Source organism: Aptenodytes patagonicus, chromosome Z (genome assembly GCF_965638725.1).
Source record: "Aptenodytes patagonicus chromosome Z, bAptPat1.pri.cur, whole genome shotgun sequence".
NCBI classification, from domain to species: domain Eukaryota; kingdom Metazoa; phylum Chordata; class Aves; order Sphenisciformes; family Spheniscidae; genus Aptenodytes; species Aptenodytes patagonicus.
The window spans coordinates 65,966,412-65,987,443 of NC_134982.1; the positions used below are offsets into that span (position 1 = coordinate 65,966,412).

At 39.0% G+C, this 21,032-nt stretch overlaps 1 protein-coding gene across 6 annotated transcripts in view; it reads right to left on the minus strand.

Moving 5' to 3' along the window:
* MCC (MCC regulator of Wnt signaling pathway) overlaps positions 1-21,032 on the minus strand; it is a 213,463-nt gene that overhangs the window by 54,412 nt on the left and 138,019 nt on the right. For all 6 annotated transcript variants that reach the window (XM_076361822.1, XM_076361821.1, XM_076361824.1 and 3 more), the window contains 4 exons: positions 20,091-20,204; positions 13,011-13,153; positions 5,150-5,286; positions 1,025-1,188 (listed from right to left, as the gene is read on the minus strand). In XM_076361822.1, coding sequence (XP_076217937.1) covers positions 1,025-1,188; positions 5,150-5,286; positions 13,011-13,153; positions 20,091-20,204 — 558 coding nt within the window. The remainder of the gene's footprint in view (positions 1-1,024; positions 1,189-5,149; positions 5,287-13,010; positions 13,154-20,090; positions 20,205-21,032) is intronic.

The following is a 21,032-nucleotide window of genomic DNA, read 5'->3' on the forward strand; positions in this document are numbered from 1 at the left end:
CTCCAACCGTTAACCTAACACTGCCAAGTCCACCATGTCCCTAAGCACCCCATCTACACGTCTTTTAAGTACCTCCAGGGATGGGGACTCAACCACTTCCCTGGGCAGCCTGTTCCAACGCTTGACAACCCTTTCGGTGAAGAAATTTTTCCTCATACCCAATCTAAACCTCCCTTGGCGCAACTTGAGGCCATTTCCTCTCGTCCTATCGCTTGTTACTCGGGAGAAGAGACTGACACCCACCTTGCTACAACCTCCTTTCAGGGAGTTGTAGAGAGCGATGAGGTCTCCCCTCAGCCTCCTTTTCTCCAGGCTAAACAACCCCAGTTCCCTCAGCCGCTCCTCATGAGACTTGTTCAGCTCTTTCCCTGTATATAGCAAGACACTCTACAGTTCCCTCGCTTTCAGGCTCTGAATCGCAATCGCTTCATTACATGTGCTATCAGGCATCCCTCTTCTTGTTCCGTTACATGCACAATAAAACCAAGACATACAAGTACCAGTTGAATTATTTGTTCCTGTGTCTGGCTCGTCTCACTAGAATTAATATACTACACATGCTTTGTGTTAAATACTAGCCTCACATTTTAAGACAGCAAAGTCACAACTTACGCATAGTTTATGGCATTTTATCTTCAAATTTCAGCGAGTATTACATATTGTGTTTTCAGTTACTGACCAATGACTAGCTGTGTGACCTTGGGCAAGCGACAACTTGTTTGCTGGATAACCTTCAGAAAGTAAATTAACTGCTGAGTGTTCCCGTTTCTCTTATCTCTGAAATGAGCATAAGACGAATACATTTCTGATTTGAGATCAAAAGTCTATTAGTAGCTCCTCCTGTGCCTTGGGGAATTCAGTGTAAAACAGGTGTACTACTGCTTACCCAACACACACTGTGAGCTGGAGTTGATTTCTGTGAAGTACTTTTACACCTTTGGAAGTAAAGTGCTATTACTACAGAATGTGATCAGCTGTCTCAGGCAAAGTACACACTGCATTTAGAACCTAATATTACCATTACCTTAATGGCTAAATCACAATGTTCACTGGCGGTAGTGAGTTGTTCGATATGTCTATCCACTTCTGCTACCGATAAGCTGCAGCTGCTTTTCTTCCTCCCGCAGACAACATTTTCCAGACCTGTCAGCACTCTTTGCAGTTCTGAATTCAAGTCACTACAGTTATCTAAAAGAAAGCAAAAGAAAGCAAAACAAAACAAAACAAGTATCACAACAATTAGTGACTCAGTGAAAAAACAAACTCTAACCCAGGAAGTGCCTGTTGCAGAACAGCTAGGACTGATACTGTTCAAGGAATGTCCTTGCAATCTGCCACTTTTTCCTCACCAACTGATAGGCTTAAATACCATAACCACATCAACGGAAATCATGAGTTACCTCCCATCTAACAAATAACACTCCCCCTACTTATCTGAAGTGTTCATTCTTTCTTCAAAACCCTCTCTTTTCTGAAGGGCAACATTTTAAGACACCACATGCTCACATACTATGCCATTTCTTTATTGTTATTCTTTTTGCCATTCAGGGCCTATTATCCTGATTTTGTTACCCTCAAAGGTTTTTCTCTGTAAATTCAACATTTTTTCTGCCTGGTACATTCACTGACATTATGACTTGACATTTTTCAGAGGAATTTTTCTGGTTCTACTTATGCACTGCCCGATTTAAAAAATCCTGGTGTTTACAGAAATGATCCCTACTGACTATCTTAGAGTCTATGTTTCATTTTTATAGCTATTTCTCCTACAAATGCAACTACAGAATACTCAGGGATCATAACAACACCCTTGTTCTTTGCTGTGTTCCATACTACAACCATATTAGCAGCATATACAACAACGCTATTTTAACTATAAAATGCGGCAGAGAATCGCTTCCTTTTCTGTCTTTAGGCAAAGCTCTTCTAGTGCCTTGGGCACTGCCACAGCGTCCTCCATTCTGTGAAAACAAGTGGGTCTCAGTACCTTGCTAGCTCACTTCATAAATTATTTTTGTTTTTCTTAGGCTTACATCTGGCAACAGACAGTGGCAGTGTCTCCTAAGGGAGACACGTGGTAGAATTCACCCTTGTGCTCTCTCTCGGATGTGCTAGTTAGTATTTCTGGCTTAGTAGTTAAGAGTTTGCAATAACTACCAACTGTACAGCACACAAGTGGTACACTATGAGACAGCGCACCAGCAGTTCCTATACCTTACTAAAAACAGTGGCAGGCATTCTTGCTGGAGGGTGTTATTTCTGTACTACTGCTGCAAGCGTTTCACCATGGTCAGAATTCCCTAGTAGCCTCACAGCTGTGGTTCTTATAGGAGACTAAAGCAGTGTGGCATTGAACTGTCTCTGAAATTTAACAGACATGAGACACCAGATTATTGTAGACTGCCTTGAAATCTCTCTGTGCAAGAGAAGACTGAAAGTGGTTGGATGAAGGGATGAGATGGTCAGAAATTAAAAAAAACTATAAACTCATTCCCACAAATCTAACTCCACAGCCTAATGCAGATAAACATGAACCTATTGCTGACCAAAAAGAAGATTTTAGAATGATGTCACAGTATTGGATGAAAAATGTGAATGGGCAACACATACAAAACTTTACTCTTGAATTCATATTCACTAGGTCCTGACTAGCAGCCACCCATCTGTTGCAGTAATTCCAAAAACCCCTTTATAATAACACTCACTTACGAGCAACAGATACCATGCAGGATGCTTAATTGTAAAAAACTCTATTTTGTTTGCTTGAACTTATTTGTTTCCATAACATCTTCTATAACAGACATTTTGTCCATCTAAACAACCTTCACAGGACCTTGTATGCCGAGTTTTGTTCCTACAATAACATTTTGCCCAGAAAATAAGGGTTTACAGTAACGAGAACACCATTTCTCACAGAAAACCAGTACAACCCAATCACAAGCTCTGCAAGGCGTACTGGAGAGCATTCATAGTTTTAGCTCTTGGTGTTTTATTGCCTGTAGCAATAGAGCAGCATATCCACACGCATTAGTGTATCACGACATATTATTTAGTCACTGATGCTCATTCCACTAGGGCAGTAAGCAAGGTCATGTACATGGTTATTAGGTCATGATTTTTTATCCTTATATACCTATATCTAGAAGGATAAAAAAAATATAAAAATTTGTGTATATATATGTGTGTGTACACACAGACGTATATACACACAAAAGGATTTTTTTCCACAAGAATATGGAAACAAAACCCAAAAAGGACAGAGTCCATGTAAAGAAGGAAAACATGGAAACAATGCAAGAATCCCTAGAGTTAACATTCTTCTTTTGTCCGTTGCTGTATTTCATTTTATTGCCATGTTTCCCACTGTTAGCAGAAACTTAAATCGGTAACTTGCTGTTAATGTACACAAACCCTGCTTCAGCTCCAGCCCATGAAGAACAAAATCAAAGCCCTAACCCCAAAATAAATGCTGAAAAGTAAATTAATTTGAATTTTTTGTCAAAAGAAAGGGAAAAAAAATGAAAGAAAATTGAAGGACAAGAAAGTCCTCATGTTAGAATCTGTTCAGGTAGGAACTTCATAATAAGCATTAACTTTTGAAAGTAAAAACATTCATTTTTTAAGAACAGAAAAACCTCTACTAAAATATCTTGACTCCATACAATATTTTGTTAAGTATACTTTGAATTCCGTATGTCAGACACTTTGTGATTACATTGTTATTAACATTGTATATTAATACATACAATACATACATACAATAATAATATTAATCCAGAAATTAAAGACACTGAAATACAAACGTTCTGTGGCAGGTCTTGCATTCATAAACAAATAGAGCTCCAGAGCCGGTGTATTCATTTCAATTTAAGAAATCATACAGAAAATCTCTTTTATATTGTTGCTTACAGTATCAACATGTTTTCTACATTACTAAACTCCACTTGAGGGCAACAAATACTATGCCCAAAAGCCATCCTACTCTCAGATCCATTCCTCTAAAAGGCACTGTACTGGAAAAAAACAGCAAAAAGTTCTAATTAATGAAGTGCACTGCTCCAAACAACTGGAAACTGTTTTAATACAGTTTCTTACGTATGGAAGCAAATATTGTCTGTTGCATTATAACCATCAAAGCCTCATGTAGAGTTAATAGCTTAATATTTAAGGATCTCAAGTTCTGCAACAGGGATTAAGACTGCTATTTCAATGATTTCCTAAAACACTGCTTGTGTACAGTATCACCCACAGAAGCTCCCAGGCACCCAGCTAGTTTACCTAGGGAAGAAAATGAAGACCAACTATTTGGTTTTAAATATAAATTAAGAGAAATAGTATTCTGAAGAGTATTCTGGAAATCAGTCATAGTGAGGATTACACCAGACTTCTGCTAGTCTACAGCTATGGTGCTCAGCAATTGTGCCCAAACACTTAAAACATTATCATACTAAAGACCTAGTGTCTGCTCATGCTTATTTTGCAAACTTTATGGAGTAATTATTCCATACTTGGAGGTTCTTCAAATGACCAGTAATTGTGCTTGGATGACAAAATAGATTAAATTCTGAAGTAATTTCTGAAGGAAAGATGCTTGCCCTCTTAGTTCTTAACCAGAAAAAAAACAGTTACAGACTGTCTGGAGGTGCTCCCTCCTTGCACTGTATTTGAACAACTTGTGTCAGATTTGTCCTTGTCTAAATCCATTTCAGCAAACTATCCTTATTCCATATTCTCCATTTTCAAAAAATGCAGACATCCTTTACAATTAAGCTGTAAAAGAACTGGACAGACAGTTCCATTCACCATGCTTTTCCCCCCAACTTTCATTGTGTCTGCAATTATTTTCTAGAGTTAGACTACTTTACAGGCACATGTAAGGTATGTGAATAGTTATTTCCCCCTCTCTTCTTTCCCAAAAGTCATGAGCTCTCCTGAACAATCATTCCATTTTAGACTCCATAGCTATTCTACATCAAGGCACAGAAGTTACTTCACATATAAGTTCATAGCTGTGGAGAAGTTCAGCACTTGTGATTAATACAGCCTAGATTCATATATTTCCTCACCAAACGTTTGGATTTGCATTTCAAAGGCTATGATGCCTTTCTGCTCAGAGAAGGCATGACGTCTGCTAAGAAGCATAACTCACCCACGTCTGCAGTGACCATGGTGGACTGATTCTCCGGTACCGAAACAGAATTCTGGTCCATGCTGCGTGAGTCTTCGTTAACCTCATGCTGGCTTTGGCTGAGCTCTGACCGCAGCTCTGAATACTCATCTTCCTCCCTGGGAGAGAGAGCAAAGGCAGAAATAAAATCCTCTGAGGAAATAAGTATCTCTGTGACACTTATTTCAGACCTCTAAGCTGAGCCACAGGATACAATCCACACAAGTGTAAGTGTTTTGTCCAGCCAGTAGAAAAGGGTTTATACCCTTTATCGCAAAGCAACTGTGCTATGCCCATAACACCCACTTGCAGCAGCCAGTGCCTGGTTTCCATTTCTTTATTCCCAAGTTTGTTATTACTCCAGACCACTGTACAAGAAAACAATGCACGAAACTGAGTGCAAGCAAGGACGCGTGCAAGAAGGACATACACTACTCTGCAATAACTCCCCAACTGACAATTCTTAATCAGCACAAGTGGCTTTTGATCCCAAAGTGGATTAGCAATAACCGATTTTGGTCTCCTTCTCAGTTCAAGGATGCCATCGGCTTCTGTGCAAACCAAGCGTGCACATGCACATACCTGCATATGTGTATGAAAATGCTCTTGGGGACAGGTAGGTTTTTCATTTTCTCTTCTCAAAAGGAAGAGAACAGATAAGTGAGTATAGCACTGAACTGCTGGAGTTAGTGGAAAATAAAAAGCCTCAATTACCTAGGTTTTAACTTATTTGTCAAGCTGGTTCTACTAAAATAATTGAGGACACAGAATATTTAGCTACAGCGAATGAGCTTAAAAAAATAAGGGCTTTTCCCTCCTGTCTCCACACGAAGAGTTCAAAGCACTGGGAAAGAAGGTAAGTAAATGAATAATAGCTTTGCTTGAAAACATTTGTAAACATTTTTTCTTTTGATCCACTTGCTGATTCAACTCGGAATTTTTTTTTTTTTTTTACTTCCATAGTGACTGTTTTGACATTAAAGTATGTATTTTAAACATGAGAAAAACATCAGCTTATTCAGGTGCAGAACCCCTCTGATAAGTAAGCAAACAGCCATCATGTTACACGCTAAATCAAATGCAGAGATACATTTTGCTGCAGATTCAGCAGAAAAGTGTGAGAATGGAACTGTCTGGATTTGGAAACAATAAGAAATAGCAAAGAGCTATCTGGGGATCTGCATCTGGGAGGGGCACCTGTAATGTTAAGTCTGCTGTGTGTATGCTACATGGTAATGAGTGTTTCTTGCAGAAATATTGCAGGATTTAGCCTGGAGGCGTGTCTGGATTTGCCAGGCAAAACAGCAGAGAAGATGGTCCGTACATACAGGGAACAATGACAGAAGTAAAGTCTGCTCTCAGAATAGCAGAGGTGACAATATATGAACCACACCAATTCAAAAAAGGAATTTCAGCTTGCTTGCCAAGCAGGGTTTCCCAAGGTACTGAGATGTAATTTCTACAGGAACCATTATGCTCTTTTACCCCTTACATTTGCTTCAGTGCAAAGAAAGTCTGACTTTATCAGAAGCACTTAGTGACTATTATTAAACAAAAATGCAGGTCAGCTGGTTAAAATTGAGATTTAGATCAAAGAAAGGTCTTTAAGGTACCGTGCAGTACATGTTTAAGAAAGTGTGAGAATTAAATTATGAATAGCAGGAATTAAAACAGTGTAATGAAGACACATAAGCATGAGTTAATGTACCATGAACTTGTTTATTATTAGCCACAGCACAAGGCAGTAGTAATTAGCTTTAGACAAAAACAATTACCAAGCACTCAAACAGTTGCATTTTTTTTGATCTGAAGGTAATTCATTTTTTCATTTAAGAAACAATTAGTCCTACATTTTTAAAACCTGAATTACCTCTACAAATGGACAAGAGGCTGTGTTGATCATAAAACAATGCCACACACAATAGTAATTTCTCACCACTCTTCTTTTGGCTCTTGTTGCATAGATTTTCTGTTTAAAATCCAACACAGCTTCATTTAGCTAGCACTAGTGCTGTTTTTTCAGTTTAAGCACCCCCAGTATCTTGGGGCAATTGAAAAGTATGTCACGCGGCAGGACTCACACCATTCTGACGGCTCAAGCCAGAAGTCAGTTTCTGAATGAACTAATGCTTCTAAGACCTGACCAGAAAGATCAGAAATCCATTTTTGGTAAAGCAACAGCAAGGTCAATTGGTCTCTCCACCACCAGACTCATAGGGGGCAGACTGAGGGCTAAAAACACAAGGGGGAATTCAAGGGGAGCGATGCACCACAAATACAAATTCTGCATTTAAAACTGAAGTTGGCAGTAACAGAAGATACTGTTTGAGACTCCCCTTTCCCCAAAACAGGACAAGAGTCCTCCAGTGGCATTGGAAATGCAAGGCACTCAACAGCTGATGACGACTAGCCACTGAACTCCTGCCACACCACCCAGAAGGTGAAGGCATTACAACTTCCTTGCTGCCTCCATCATCTAAGGCCTCACTGGAGAAAGCAGATATTTGTTTTCCTATGGGCTCTGATGGTTCCCAGGTGCTGGAATGTCATGGTGAGTTGGAGGCAATTAAGACCAGATCAAGCTGTTCTAAACACAGAGTGGCCTAGTGTCAATGTTGGAGCAAAAACGTGTGTTTTACAGGTACGTCTGCACTTACTGCTTTCCTCATATTCAGGTGCAACCAAGGATCACAACTGCTGCACAGACACTGAGAAAAACTTGATCAAATAGTGAGCAAAATGGCACACTTTCAGCATCCTTTCACACCACTGACGAGTTCTGCCAGGATGCTGGCAAGGTGCACATTCTCTTCATGGCTGCAAACAGTGCATAGTTTCACACTTTAGGTGCCAGAAGTTTTTCAACAATCATTTTACTTGAACAACTATTTTTAAAGCATTCTAAGACCCTCAGATAGAAAACACTACAGGTGTATGTGCACTGCAACCCAGAGATTGACTGCTCCCTGTGTATACACACTTGAGGTCCCTCTGAACTAGTTCACTTGTGAACAAATAGCGGCACACTTGAGACAACATGGGAATTTATCACTGAAGGCAGATGGGGCTGGGCACTGTATGCTGAAGCCAACATAAATCACACTCACACTGCCATTTGAACTGAATCCAAGTAGCTTCTACCTAGCACATATTTAGAAGCTAGAATCAGACTTCCAGGTCACTTGTGTAAGTATGACTGTAAGTGCCATGTGTTATTTCCCGTGATGCTGTAGTCTATTCACAATCCTTCTTCCTCATTAACTCCAACACAACCTACTTTCTGAATGTATTTCAGATTAAAAGCTGTTAAGTCTGAACAAATGGTTTTAGAGAAATGAGTTACAAGCTTCTTGACAACTGTTTCAAATAATCCTTAGCAGGCACCAATATTCCACAAAGTATATTTCTGTTTGGTATTGTTAAAGTTGCTTATTATTTTTAGAGTTGCACAGATGTACCCAAACCAGCCACTGGTTTAAAATTAAAAGCAATTTGTTCTCTTCCTTTTTCCTTTTGCTGAACCTCAATTTGACATTTAAGAAAGACTGTCAGTCATAGGCCAAAGTTGTTTCTACACAACCAAGTTACAGATGATTTTGCCAGCCAAAGACATGATCAAGAAAAAAAAGAGTTGAGTTTGAATGAATCTAAGCTAATACTAAAAACTTTTGAAGTCAGGAATATTCACCTTTAACATAGACATAATTCCCTTTTAGTACACTACCACGTAATTTATAAATGCTTTCTGTGCTTCAGAGTTATCAGGTGTATCCTTTATGTCCAGGGGGGTAGATTTAGACTAGATATAGGGAAGAAATTTTTTACTCTGAGGGTGGTGAAGCACTGGCACAGGTTGCCCAGAGAGGTGGTGGATGCCCCACCCCTGGAAACATTCCAGGTCAGGTTGGACGGGGCTCTGAGCAACCTGATCTAGTTGAAGATGTCTCTGCTCATTGCAGGGGGGGTTGGACTAGATGACCTTTAGAGGTCCCTTCCAACCCAAACTATTCCATGATTCTATGATGCTATGTCCAAGTATTTACAGTATGACTCTACAATTGGGAAGATACATTTGATTGGCCTTGCTAAGTTATACACACTTGGAGAGAAAATGGGAGTAGGCATACACCTTGTCAAAGGACAGAGAACCTTTGCAATACAAAAAATTTGTCTTCTACAAATAGAACAGCAGAAGTAGGGGTAACACTGCCACCGGCATCCATTCAACATGCTAACAGGATCCCCAAGCTAGCATCACTCAGTGAAAGCTGTTCACTCTAAAAGAAGCTGACAAAATGTGCTCTGCACGATCATCATGGGCTCTTCTGCCCAAAAGTCTTGCAGAGTTTGACGAAAGCCTGTGACTTGAGTTTTACAACGAACTTAAGCAAAATACTAGCCACCTCCTCCCACTCTCTCCCTAATAACATAGACAAGAACACTGAGACACTGTCACACAATTACAATTTTCCAAGGAAAAACATAGCCAAGGTTTATGTCTCCAGACTGCTCAAATAAAAAAAGCATCCTCATCCTAGTGGACCACTTCTTTAGTGGAGTCTTTTTGCTCCCAAACTGCTACCTTCTTGAGCTGGTAGTGGGTAAATTCTGCATTGTCACACATGAAGAACTAGGCAAGCAAGAGGCTCGTCTACTTGCACAGTATGAGTATAGGCAACTCTCTTTTTAGCCTTAATATCAAATCAGTTACAGCTCTATTTCAGCTTTTTTTTGGTGAAGTTGGGCTTCCAAACCAGCTGGGCTGTCCAGAGCAGCAGCAGGGAGATGAGACAATTGTAGATGAATGTTGGCTTGCTCCCACAACCATGGTGACCTCATTTTCCCTAGGGAATGCTGGAAGAACGTAGTGCAAGAACAGCAGCTAACTTCATGTGGCCGCACACATGGAACTTGTTGTACCCAAGAAATGGCTAGCAAACCTAGAACAATCCTGGAAAATTCTAAAAAATACTCCTGTAAGTGCTGTTACTGAGATCAGCATATCAGATATACCTGGGAAGAGGCACAGACACTGACATATGACTTAACCTCTCTTTTAGAGCTGGCATTACTACACCACGTGAGCAAAAGCCATTGTACTTCAAGCTGTGTAAAACCCCTGGCATTGCAAGGGGAAAAAAAAAACCAACAACAAACCCACCAAAAAACAGAGAGAGAAAAATTCTCAGAATGGAGAACATTAACTAGCTTACACAGCCTGCCAACACTCCTCAAACTGTTGCAATACCTTATTCAGATTTAAACACTCTTTCTGCTTACTTTCTGCCCTACTTTCTGAGGGTACTACTCGCATTCAAACAAAGAGCTACAAATTTAAAGATAATATAGCTTAAGCAGGATAGTCAAATACCCTCCATGAAACTTTTGGGTTTTGGGAGGAACCATGAAGAATGCCAGAAAGCAGCAGTACATCAAGCTACATGTTAGTTTATTTTTACAGCCTAAAAATGATACATGAAAACACTGAACAATCTCTGTGTCACACTGGGGAAACATTTATCTGTTATGCAATTAATGTAAACTCAAGAAAACTGTTTCCAGAAAGACAGCCTAAACTTTGTGATAGCACAAGTAAAGCCTCCACTCAGTATTACTTGCAAGTATCCAAGAGTCAAATCAAAACTGAAATCCCTCCTGTGTCCTGGTTTAGAGGAAAGTATAAATGCCGAGGCCCTAGCAGGGCCGTGCTCCCAGAACCCTTTCCCTCAGGACTGTTTTGTTCCAGCTCCTGGGCTCACAGTCCCCATAGCCAAGGGTGGAGCACTGTGAGTCATACCTGTCCCAGCAAGGACAGCAATTACAACACCCTCGCTCTGTGGGATGGAACAGCTTCTCAAGAGTGACACAAGTAGATCCCAGAGCGGATTTACAGAAAGTCACAGCAGGAAGCATCAGTTTTCCTTCTTTCAGTTGTCTTTACAAACCCTATGGAATCCCTCCAATTCTACCTCTGCTTGCCATTTTTAGGAGGAATATTACTCTTCTGTTCCCCAGACACCAAATTATTGGCCTGCCAAAGAAAACAAGCTATTCCAATCATTAAAGGAAATAAAAAATCCACTAACTTAATAAACATTTTTGTTCTTACTAATAAAACCAGGACAAATAAAACCAGAGGAGGCATCCTAGCTGTCTGAGCAAAACGAGCTCTCATACAGTAAGACCAAAGAGGTGGGGCATGACAGTGGTGTGGCACCTGTTGCAGCAGTATTGGTCTGATGCCTTCAAAAGCCTGCACCCCCCAAAGGGGCAGCAAAACTGCATGCACTTCCTATCAAGCTCGGTTCTTACGCCTCACTTTCCTGTGTATGCCACAGCTGACTTGTTTATGGACATGGTTAAACACTCACAGTATCCACCCGATTCCAGTATTTTGTAAATGAACACCACTTGGCATTTAGCTTGCCACAGGGACTCCAGACAAACAATTTTTAGGGTTTCTATGTAATATTTTTCTTAAATGTCATAGAGTTCTTCTGTCATTCAAGAAAAAAATATCATTGCAGCTCTCATGCTTCTCAGATTTTGCTTTTCAACCTCTCTGTTCAATTGGTAGAGCTTTACCAGAGAGGAGGGTGGGATGGGCAGCCAGTATCATGCTGAAAAGAAAGGTGACTCGAAACAAGACGAATGGGAAGTTTGTCTGCAGAGGTATCAAGCATGAAAGAACACGGGAGTCGCAGGGATTTTTTCAGAGAAGTACTACCAGTTTAGAAAATACTTACCTGAAAAATCTCACCATGATCATTGCTAGTTATGATCATCTCAGAGCTGGCAGTATTTATCTTCTTAAGTAACATTAACATAATGTGATTCTGTCACTGCTTTTATAGTGGTATACATGTGTGACGATGCTTTCTTTTATTTATGGCACCTCAAACCTTTTTCTTTTTGCATATAAATATTTTCATGAAAGGTTAAGTGAGTAGTTGTAACAACATTGCCTTGTGCTAGTAGAAACGTTTACAAGGAAGAACAAATGAAGCAGTTATCAAAAAACTTGCAGCTAATAGGCAAGGAAAACTGAAAATTTGCTACATGGGTAGAACACCATGTCAACATTACCTATGAAAGTGTCAAATCTAATTTGATGTTCTCTAGAAAATCCATAGATTCTCATAGTTTAGTTGCATCCTCACAAGCTAAGCTTTAAGAAGCTCCTTCCTCGTTCTAGTCCAACTTTTTCTAGGTTGAGAATAATGGGTAAAAGCAAGTGAGGAAAAATAAGTGTTTTCCTGTAGTCAAATGTAAAGTTTATTTTAACACAGTAACAAGTAATGACCTAGTGTAATACTCCATGCTTTGCTGCTCCAAGAACAGGCAACAACGTGATTTCTACCATTGTGTTCTGTCACAAACACCAGTACAAGTAGATGCAAAACCTACTGAAATCCATTTGAACCATATTTCTCACCACAAGTGATTTTACTTCGGTGATCTATAGGATGCCACAAAATAAAGTTAAAAGCAGAGGTGCAGGCTGGGTGGCTACATCTTCCTTTATCCACAATTGCTATCCCTTATCTGGTACCCTGGCATGTATGTTACGCTAAAGGAATATTTAGATGGCACAGTGCAGTTCTTTGCAGTGCTCATTAGGCTTTGCAAAGTGTGATTTTGCCAGAGAGAATGTAGCACTTTTCAGCCTCGGGATGATACTCTGCAGAACAGACACCTTAATTATGGGCAGCTAGCTACTCAGTACCAGTCACAACAAGCCTAACTACTGTAAAGTCATCATCAAATTATATTTAGAGTATAATTCATATCATGTTTTGCACCATTCTTCCATTGGCCCAGAATTTCCAGGAAGTTGCTGTACCTTATTGTTGTTCCCTGTAGTCGATCAATTTTCTTATTTAATTCAGCAATGATACTGTGCAGCTCTGTGATTCGTTCCTCGTAGCGTAGTGTTGTTCGCTCCTGCACGTCTTCGTGCTCTCTCATTAGGTGGGATTGTTCACACTAAAGCAGAGAAGCAAGGAACAGAAAGGGTCTTATGAATAACTGCACAGAGATCAGATACAAGGCAAAAGTGCATACCATTAATCGTTTTCTTACGCATCAAACCAACACTGCCTTAGCAAGAGAAAAGGACAGATGCAAAATATTGACAGGTACACAAAGGTATGTAATTACAAGATTTTAGGAACTGAAAGACTATGCAGTGTACTTTTATTATTATTTTTTTCTAAAGAGCAGAAGCTGCCCTTCCTACTTGAACAAAAAACGCCATCTGCAACTCAAAATAGCTATAAATATCTCGTCTTTGAATCCGTGAGATTCATGATGCATCATGAATCTTCAAGGATCTTCCCAACGTGGTCTGAATTAGAACAAGTCCTAAGGCAGACACCACATTATTATAAAGAAAAGCAACCACACTTTGAGGTTATGACTTCTTCTCTAGCATGAGTATTTGTTTTTATTAGCCTTTAAAGATAACATAGCGTATTTTTTATTATTTTAATCCTCCACAATAAAATGCTTATTATTTGAACAATTCAAAGGCTACATGGCTGCTTGTTTTTTATACATATTACAAAATCCTCCTTTTTCCTTCCAATGCAATTTTAAATCCAGCCTCTCTGGCTTACTCTTCACACCAGCAAACACTCTACTTCAGTTACAGCAAACAATTACAATCTACTGTAATTACAATTCAACAGTGCATGCTGATTGAAGTTATGCTTGGTAGTGGCTGAAAAGAGCAAGACTTCTAACTTTTTGCTTCTGTCTCCCTGCAGGAAACAGTCAAGCCTCCTTGCAACCACAGAATGGTATGTACTATGCCGCCAATAAAAGAAAATTCATAAGCCAACTGACAGTATAAAAACCTCACTCGTTAGTTGAAGACCTGCAATGTAAGATTCTAGTAGCATTTCTAAAGACTACAATTTATAGTAATGTATGAGGTTCTCCAACATTGCTGCATCAAAACTTGTTTTTTCAAATCAAGTAAACACTCTACATAGAGGTAACTCCCTCAACCCTTTGTATCATAAATATGAAAATTATACCCAAACTAGCAGGTAAGCCAGAATTTTCATAGCTTGCCCTCATATTCTTTGGCCACTCACATTCACAGCTTGAGAACATCATCTACATAAAAGGCTGCTTGAAAACTAAAATTTACATTGAGCTTCAATAATATTTTTCTTTTAAATTTTAAATAGAATTTATTTCACTATTTTAAAGTTAAAGGAATACGCATATTGAAAGGTAGCCCAGACATTAGAGCACTCTTCCACAGACTACAACAAAACAGTTTCTTACTCCAGCGGGAGTCAAAAGCACCTTCACCTACACTAAGACAAACAGACCGTATCTTCACATTGAAGAGGAGAGCAAAGGGTCACATTTTAGAAGACTGATAATGTTCACCTGGCTTTTAAGACTTCATGTTGGCAACTGATGTGGTTATACATGTATATTATAATGACTCTTTATGGTAGGATCATTCCACGACTTATTTTGCACGTTTCTGTATCTTAACATCGTATCTGGCTGAAGAACTACCATGGCTTTCAAAGTGCAGAAGTAACATAGAGAAGATGTTTAACAAAAGCTTTAGAACAGATTTAAGTGCAATAAAGAGTTGCTTATTCTGCCCTTCTAAACCTAAATTTCCTCTGACACACATTGATACCCACAAATGGTACCTAAGCATTATCCAGATCAAGCAATTATGCGCACTGTTTTCTTTTAAACCAAAAGGATGTTTCAGACGGAGTGTATAATAATTATTTTCAGACAAGAAATAAAACCTTATCACAACAACTTTTGTCTTTCTAAGCTATGCACTGAAAAGCAGAATTTGTTTATCTTGACTGCAGATATATGGACTCTTGCTAATGGACCTCAGCCACATTACCAGACTTACTTTCTGTTTTCTCCAGCCATTTCTCCGTCATCATTTTTCAGGATAACCATCATTTAGTGACAGACATACTTTTGAACAACCAGCAGTCTGGCAATATAAGACAACAGCTTCACATTTGATTTTTTTTAAAAGGGCTCTTGGATTATGTTGGGCAAAAGTAACTGGAAAAGGCAGAAAGGAAACCTCTGTGAAAGGCAGGACATGATGCTAAGAAGGACCGCTGTGCCTTCGAGGAGGGTAAAGAGTTACATGTCTCTGAAGTTCTGGTCAGCCATGACAAGTCTCAACTAAAAAAGGCAAAAGCATCCAAACAATGGAAACATAGTTCAGTATGAATCCCAAAATGCAGCAATGGAAAATTCTTCTGGTTATACAGGATTGCTCCTTATTATGGCACATTCATCTCAAAGCTTAAAAGGGAAAAGAAACAAATGCATGTTTTGGTACCCATTGCTAAAGTTTTTTTCTGGGATACTGAACCTGTTCATCATCCTCTTTAGTTTCTGTGTCCTTTGAGTCTCAGAACAATGGATCTGCCACCAGTTCCTATTTCTTTCCAAGGTGTACACATTCAGGTCTTGCAATTTATTTGCATGTCAGCCACACAAACTTTTTAAGATAGATACCTTACACCCTTTTGCTCATCCCTCTTCCAGCCTCATACTTAAGTTCTGATCAAAACGATTAAGAGCTCTAATTCTCTGAGAAAGCAAACACAGGGATAATCCACTAAAAGGCTGCAAACGATGAGCAATTGTTGAGTTCAGGAGAGATGTTTCCAGTACAGTTCTCAGTGTAAGCAACCCTTGGCTGCTTCTTGGTACAGACTAAAAAGGTTATTTCAACTACAGTATAAATTAACAATGCCCAGAAACACTTGATGCTGGGAAACAACCACAAGAGCAAGAAGAGTATGAGGGAGAACGATGAAGAGAGAAAATATTTTAACCCAAGGATATTGTCTCAACACACGATTCTACTGCCTATTAATGTAGACAAATTCCTAGTGCAAGAAACACTACCAGTGCAAACCTTTATGTCAAATTTGAAATGGTTAGTCAGAGGACAAAAAAAGAACCACCAGCAGCAGCGCTCGGTAAGAGATCCCCCAGTGCCTCAGGCCCTGCAGAGAGAAACACTGGCTATGGCTTTGTTCACCAAGAATACAAGTCATCACCTGAATAAGCCACAATGATAAACCTGTCTAACAGGCTCACAGGAGCTAAAAATCTTTGCTCAGCTAATACAGTATTTTAATTTAAAAGGAGTGGCAGATTTTAAAGTGGCAATCCATTCATCTAATTTTAAGTATGAACACAAGTCCATCATGCCAAATCCTCCATCATGAAAACATGCATGGTCAGAATTAATTGTTTGGTGGCATATTCTATGTATACTTGATGTGGAAGAAGAATACAAGCTCACAGGACTAATCCATGTGAGATAAGGACATCACACAACAGGACAAGTCATTTCAACATTCATCTGAACACCATACATTTCTATTTCAAGTCACTTGTTAAATGAGAAACTAAAGCCTTCCTGTGAAGTTCACATGTTCTTAATATGCCTACAGAGTGTTGGTTTTATTCTTGTACTGAAATTCTGCTGTCCCTCTCTGTATTCTGAATAATCAAGAGGATGGTAAAGAATTATTACTGCAGTAATGGGACTTACTGCTGTGTGATGCAGGATCCAGAATGATACAGCACAGTCTTTGTTACCCTGTGTCTAGAGCTATTATAAAATTCCAAAATTACAAGGACTAAGCACAAAGAATGAGAGAGCAGGACTACCTTGTGAACGGAGATGAAACGGTAAGAAAGATGTAGTTAAGTGAATTGCCTGTTCTAGTTGTATTTGCTGAAACATTCAGCATGTTATTAAATCCCATGTTCTATCATAAAACTGCAGAACTCAATGTCACAGGATGTAGGAAATGCCAAGAATGTAGACGGATTAGAAAGAAGATTAGATAAATCCACAGAGGATAGGACCATAGAGGACTATTAAATGTGATGCAGCCTCCTGCTCACGCATGTTGGCAGAAAGGTGGGGGAGTATGAAGGAGGACAACTCTCTATATGCGTTTCTTATGCTCTCCCTTCAGACATACACTATTTATCATTATGAAAGCCAGGACACCGTGCCAGACAGAGCTAGTAGAAAGCACTACTTTTCTTCTCACAACCACACAAGATTTTTGGAAGAAGACATTAGTTGTGGTTGACCGGTACTTTACAGCAAATTTCATTCCAGAGAGCACTCTGTTGCCAAATTGTACACCGATACAAACATAGAGACAAGGAGATCTGCTGTCTTACTGAAATAATAGAAGGGTGTAGTCAAATGCTATAGCAGGTCTCCACAGACTGCAGTTTTGGAAATGAGCGTGATACAACAGCCAGTAATCTATTACGTCCTTTTACAAAATTTTAAGCACAGGCTATCCAACTATCTTTCTTCACTATTTCTCATCTATTACTTGAATTGTGGTTCCCCAAATCACCTGTGCTCTGCAAATCACTAATCCTTTCTTCCAAAGTGTCTCACGTGCCTTATGAAATGATGGGAAAGGCATTATCAAAAATGTGTTTTAAGAGCTATTTGTTCCAGAGAGCATTTACCACGCCAGCTGAAATGAAACATGCACTGCCTTTGTAAGTATAGTCCAGATGCAGAATAGAGATTTAATACTGACCCGCTAGCATCTGAATATGGTTATGCAGAACCTCAAACACCTCTTATTTAATTTATGCCTTCTGAATCTCTGAGCTGCATTAGTGAGGAAGAAATGCATTAGACAGAGGTTGTAGAGGAAAAAATGATATGATATGATACATGATACAAATTTGGATGAATCTCTGTGGAGTGGGATGAAAAGTTCAAAAAATTACATTAAGTGGAGCATCTACTTGGAAGTGATGCAGTTAGAAAAAGAAGAAAAGGTAAAGTAGTTTCACCAGAGTCTGTCTCAGTACTTAAACACAGCCAACACATTGAACAGATGAGCTGTGCTTGTTTAATGGCTTATTCCTTAAGAAAGGTTGTATTTTATTTAATACACATCCCAAAAAATTTCTATCCACTTGACGGCTTTTAAAAAAAAAAAATTGAAAAGAGCTAAAACATTAAAAATTTATAGAAATTGTTCATTAAAAAGTAATTTTTTAATGTGAAAGCTAGCTACCACGCTAGCTTTCAGATATTCTGATTTTGTGTTATTCACAGTTCAGATAGCAGTCATCACTACATTTGTGTTCACAAGCATACAGCCCAAGATCATGTAAAAACCCTCAGCATTACAAATGGAGCACTACATACACATGCATAATTGGTAACCCACCACAGAAAACAGCAAACAATCTTGTGCTAACAGAGCACATGTTAATTGGGATTAAGGACTGATCCTTAATCCCAGTCACCATCAATAGGGATTCATTACTGTGTGGGAGCACCTACAAGGGACTCTCTGTTGGCTGAGAGACGATATATGTATTTTTAAACAAAGATCTGGAAATAAAACTAAATCACTAACAAAAACCTGCAGTTAGCACAAGACCCTGCAGAGTTATAAATAACAACAAAGTCAGTGTAGTCATGCAGAATGATGTGGATTGTTTGGATACAGTGGGTCCATCTGATTGTTTAATGATTGTCAAATGCAACCTCATCTCAAACTGTATGTCAGAAAGAGGACTCTACCTCAGAGTGGAGTAGAAATTAGAAAAGGCCCTCAGGATTATAGCTGATGAACAATGTTAACTCCCAGTGTCGCTCTGGCTCACATATCAAGGGGAATAAAAACATGAAAGTGTTTTTTATTCCTGGATGTTGCATTGATGGTCTGCAATAAGAGTATCACTTACAAGCCCAAAAACCTTAAAGGTAGCTGAAAAAGTATCAGGGAATGCAGACAAGGGCCAAAATACGGTTGGAGGACTGAAGTAAGAGCCTTAAAATCTAGACTGCTTAAACATTTCTATGTTTGGCTTGAGTTTAATTAACACACAGATACCAGCCCCTACCAAAAAGCACTGAATACTGAAGACTCTAAATTCACAAAATCACAGAATGGCTGAGGTTGACAGGGACCTCTGGAGGTCATTCATCCAACCCCTTACCCAACTCAAGGACGGTCACCTAGGGCAGGTTGCCCAAGACCGGGTCCAGGTGGCTTGAGTACTTCCAAGGTTAGAAGACTCCACAACCTCCCTGGGCAACAAATAAGATGCTATACTTTACAGGACAAAATGCTTTGACTGTCTCTATGCAAGTATAAATTAGTATATATTTTGAATTAGTTTTGAAATGTAAAGTACTTATAAAAGGTATTTGCCAGAATGACAGTGTCTGAAAACAAAGGTTTTCAGAAGAGAGAGAGATCTTTTTGATAGAAGAGAGAAATATTAAGAACAATAGTTCAGTTTTCGCCGTTTGCATTTCCCTCTCTACATTTATCCTGATCTGAAAGGTTTTTTTTTGTTTTTTGAAGAACTGTGAAAACATTAGAGTTCAGACCTTATTCTTATTCAATCCCTTGGCTTTCCACTGACTATGTTTTCCACAACAGATACATACAAACTGGCTTACTAGAAGCTAGACTGAGATCACAAATCATTTCTCACATACCACCAAACCACTGCCAATAGCTTTTGATCGGTGTTAATTTGTGCTGTGTTTGAATCTGACCTAGGAGTGGAAGGGTCTGCAATCAGTTACCTAATCCACTGAGAGTATGCTGCAATTTTTATATTCTAAAATATTTCAAATAGTCGCTGTTTATATTGGCTTCAAAACAAAACTAATCTAATTCTTTCTTGGTATTTTTTAGAAGAATGTCATCAGCACATAAAACTTAAAACCCACGGCAACTATGTTTCTTGCAGTCTTAAAATTCTTTTCACTTGTGACATTGTTCAGGTATTTTATCCTCTCCTCACACACCACATTCCTCTCTGAAGAACGAGGACAACACATAATCAAGGACCATCTTCAGAATCTTGAACTATTGCTCACCTGTGCTTTTGCCAATTTCTTTTCCAACAGGTCACGCTCCCTTTCAGTTTGTTGTAGACGTTTATTAAGCTCCACTATGTCTCCCTTTAATGACGCCAGGGCTGCTAAATGAAGCTAGAAGACAAAAGGAAAGAAACAAATTAACCAGTTCACTAGCCATGTGGCAGTAGCATCTGAAAGAAGGTAAGTAGTTATACATTAGCTACAGTATCTGTGGATTTCTGCAGTAGTTAATAAGAACTTTAGTATAACAAAAGTCTAAAAGAAATCCACATGCTACTAAACGCTTTTTACATGGAATTCTCCTCTCCAGACAGCACACACATTCCTTCATCAGAAAACACGTTATAAGGATAAATACAATTAAGTATAATCCAGCTGGAAATGTGTAGATTAGTTCTCACATTAGTTTACTAGGAAGTAGCTTGAGTCTTGTGTTATAAAACCTTACATTAAATGTTGACTCAGATTTGTATTATAAAAGAAGGTGTATCATGTGTTGATGCCTTCAGACATATAGAGGTTATCAGTTTGGTAAAGGGAATTACTCCATGCATAGGATTCGGTTTTATTTTGCAACTAAAGCTTACTCTACAGCTCTGTAGTTGTTGTTCTCCTCGGTCCCACGTCAGTGAGTTTCAATGATTCTAATCTACTGAAGCCACAAATGAAGAACCTGTTTTTCTTTCTGCAGCAGATCCTTTTGATGAAAGATACGTTCTACATTTAACTGATAGCATGTGGAAATATATAGCAGACTAGGATAACTAACATCATCTAAATTACGTTAGCTACGTAACGTAGAAATTGAGAACAATTCTTAAAAGAATCCTATACTTGTAACTCATACACACTCTCTTCCTGTCTCACACTCTCTTGAAATATCCCATTCATCATTACACCGAAGGCATCAGCTAGAATTCAACGCTCAGTATTGACAAC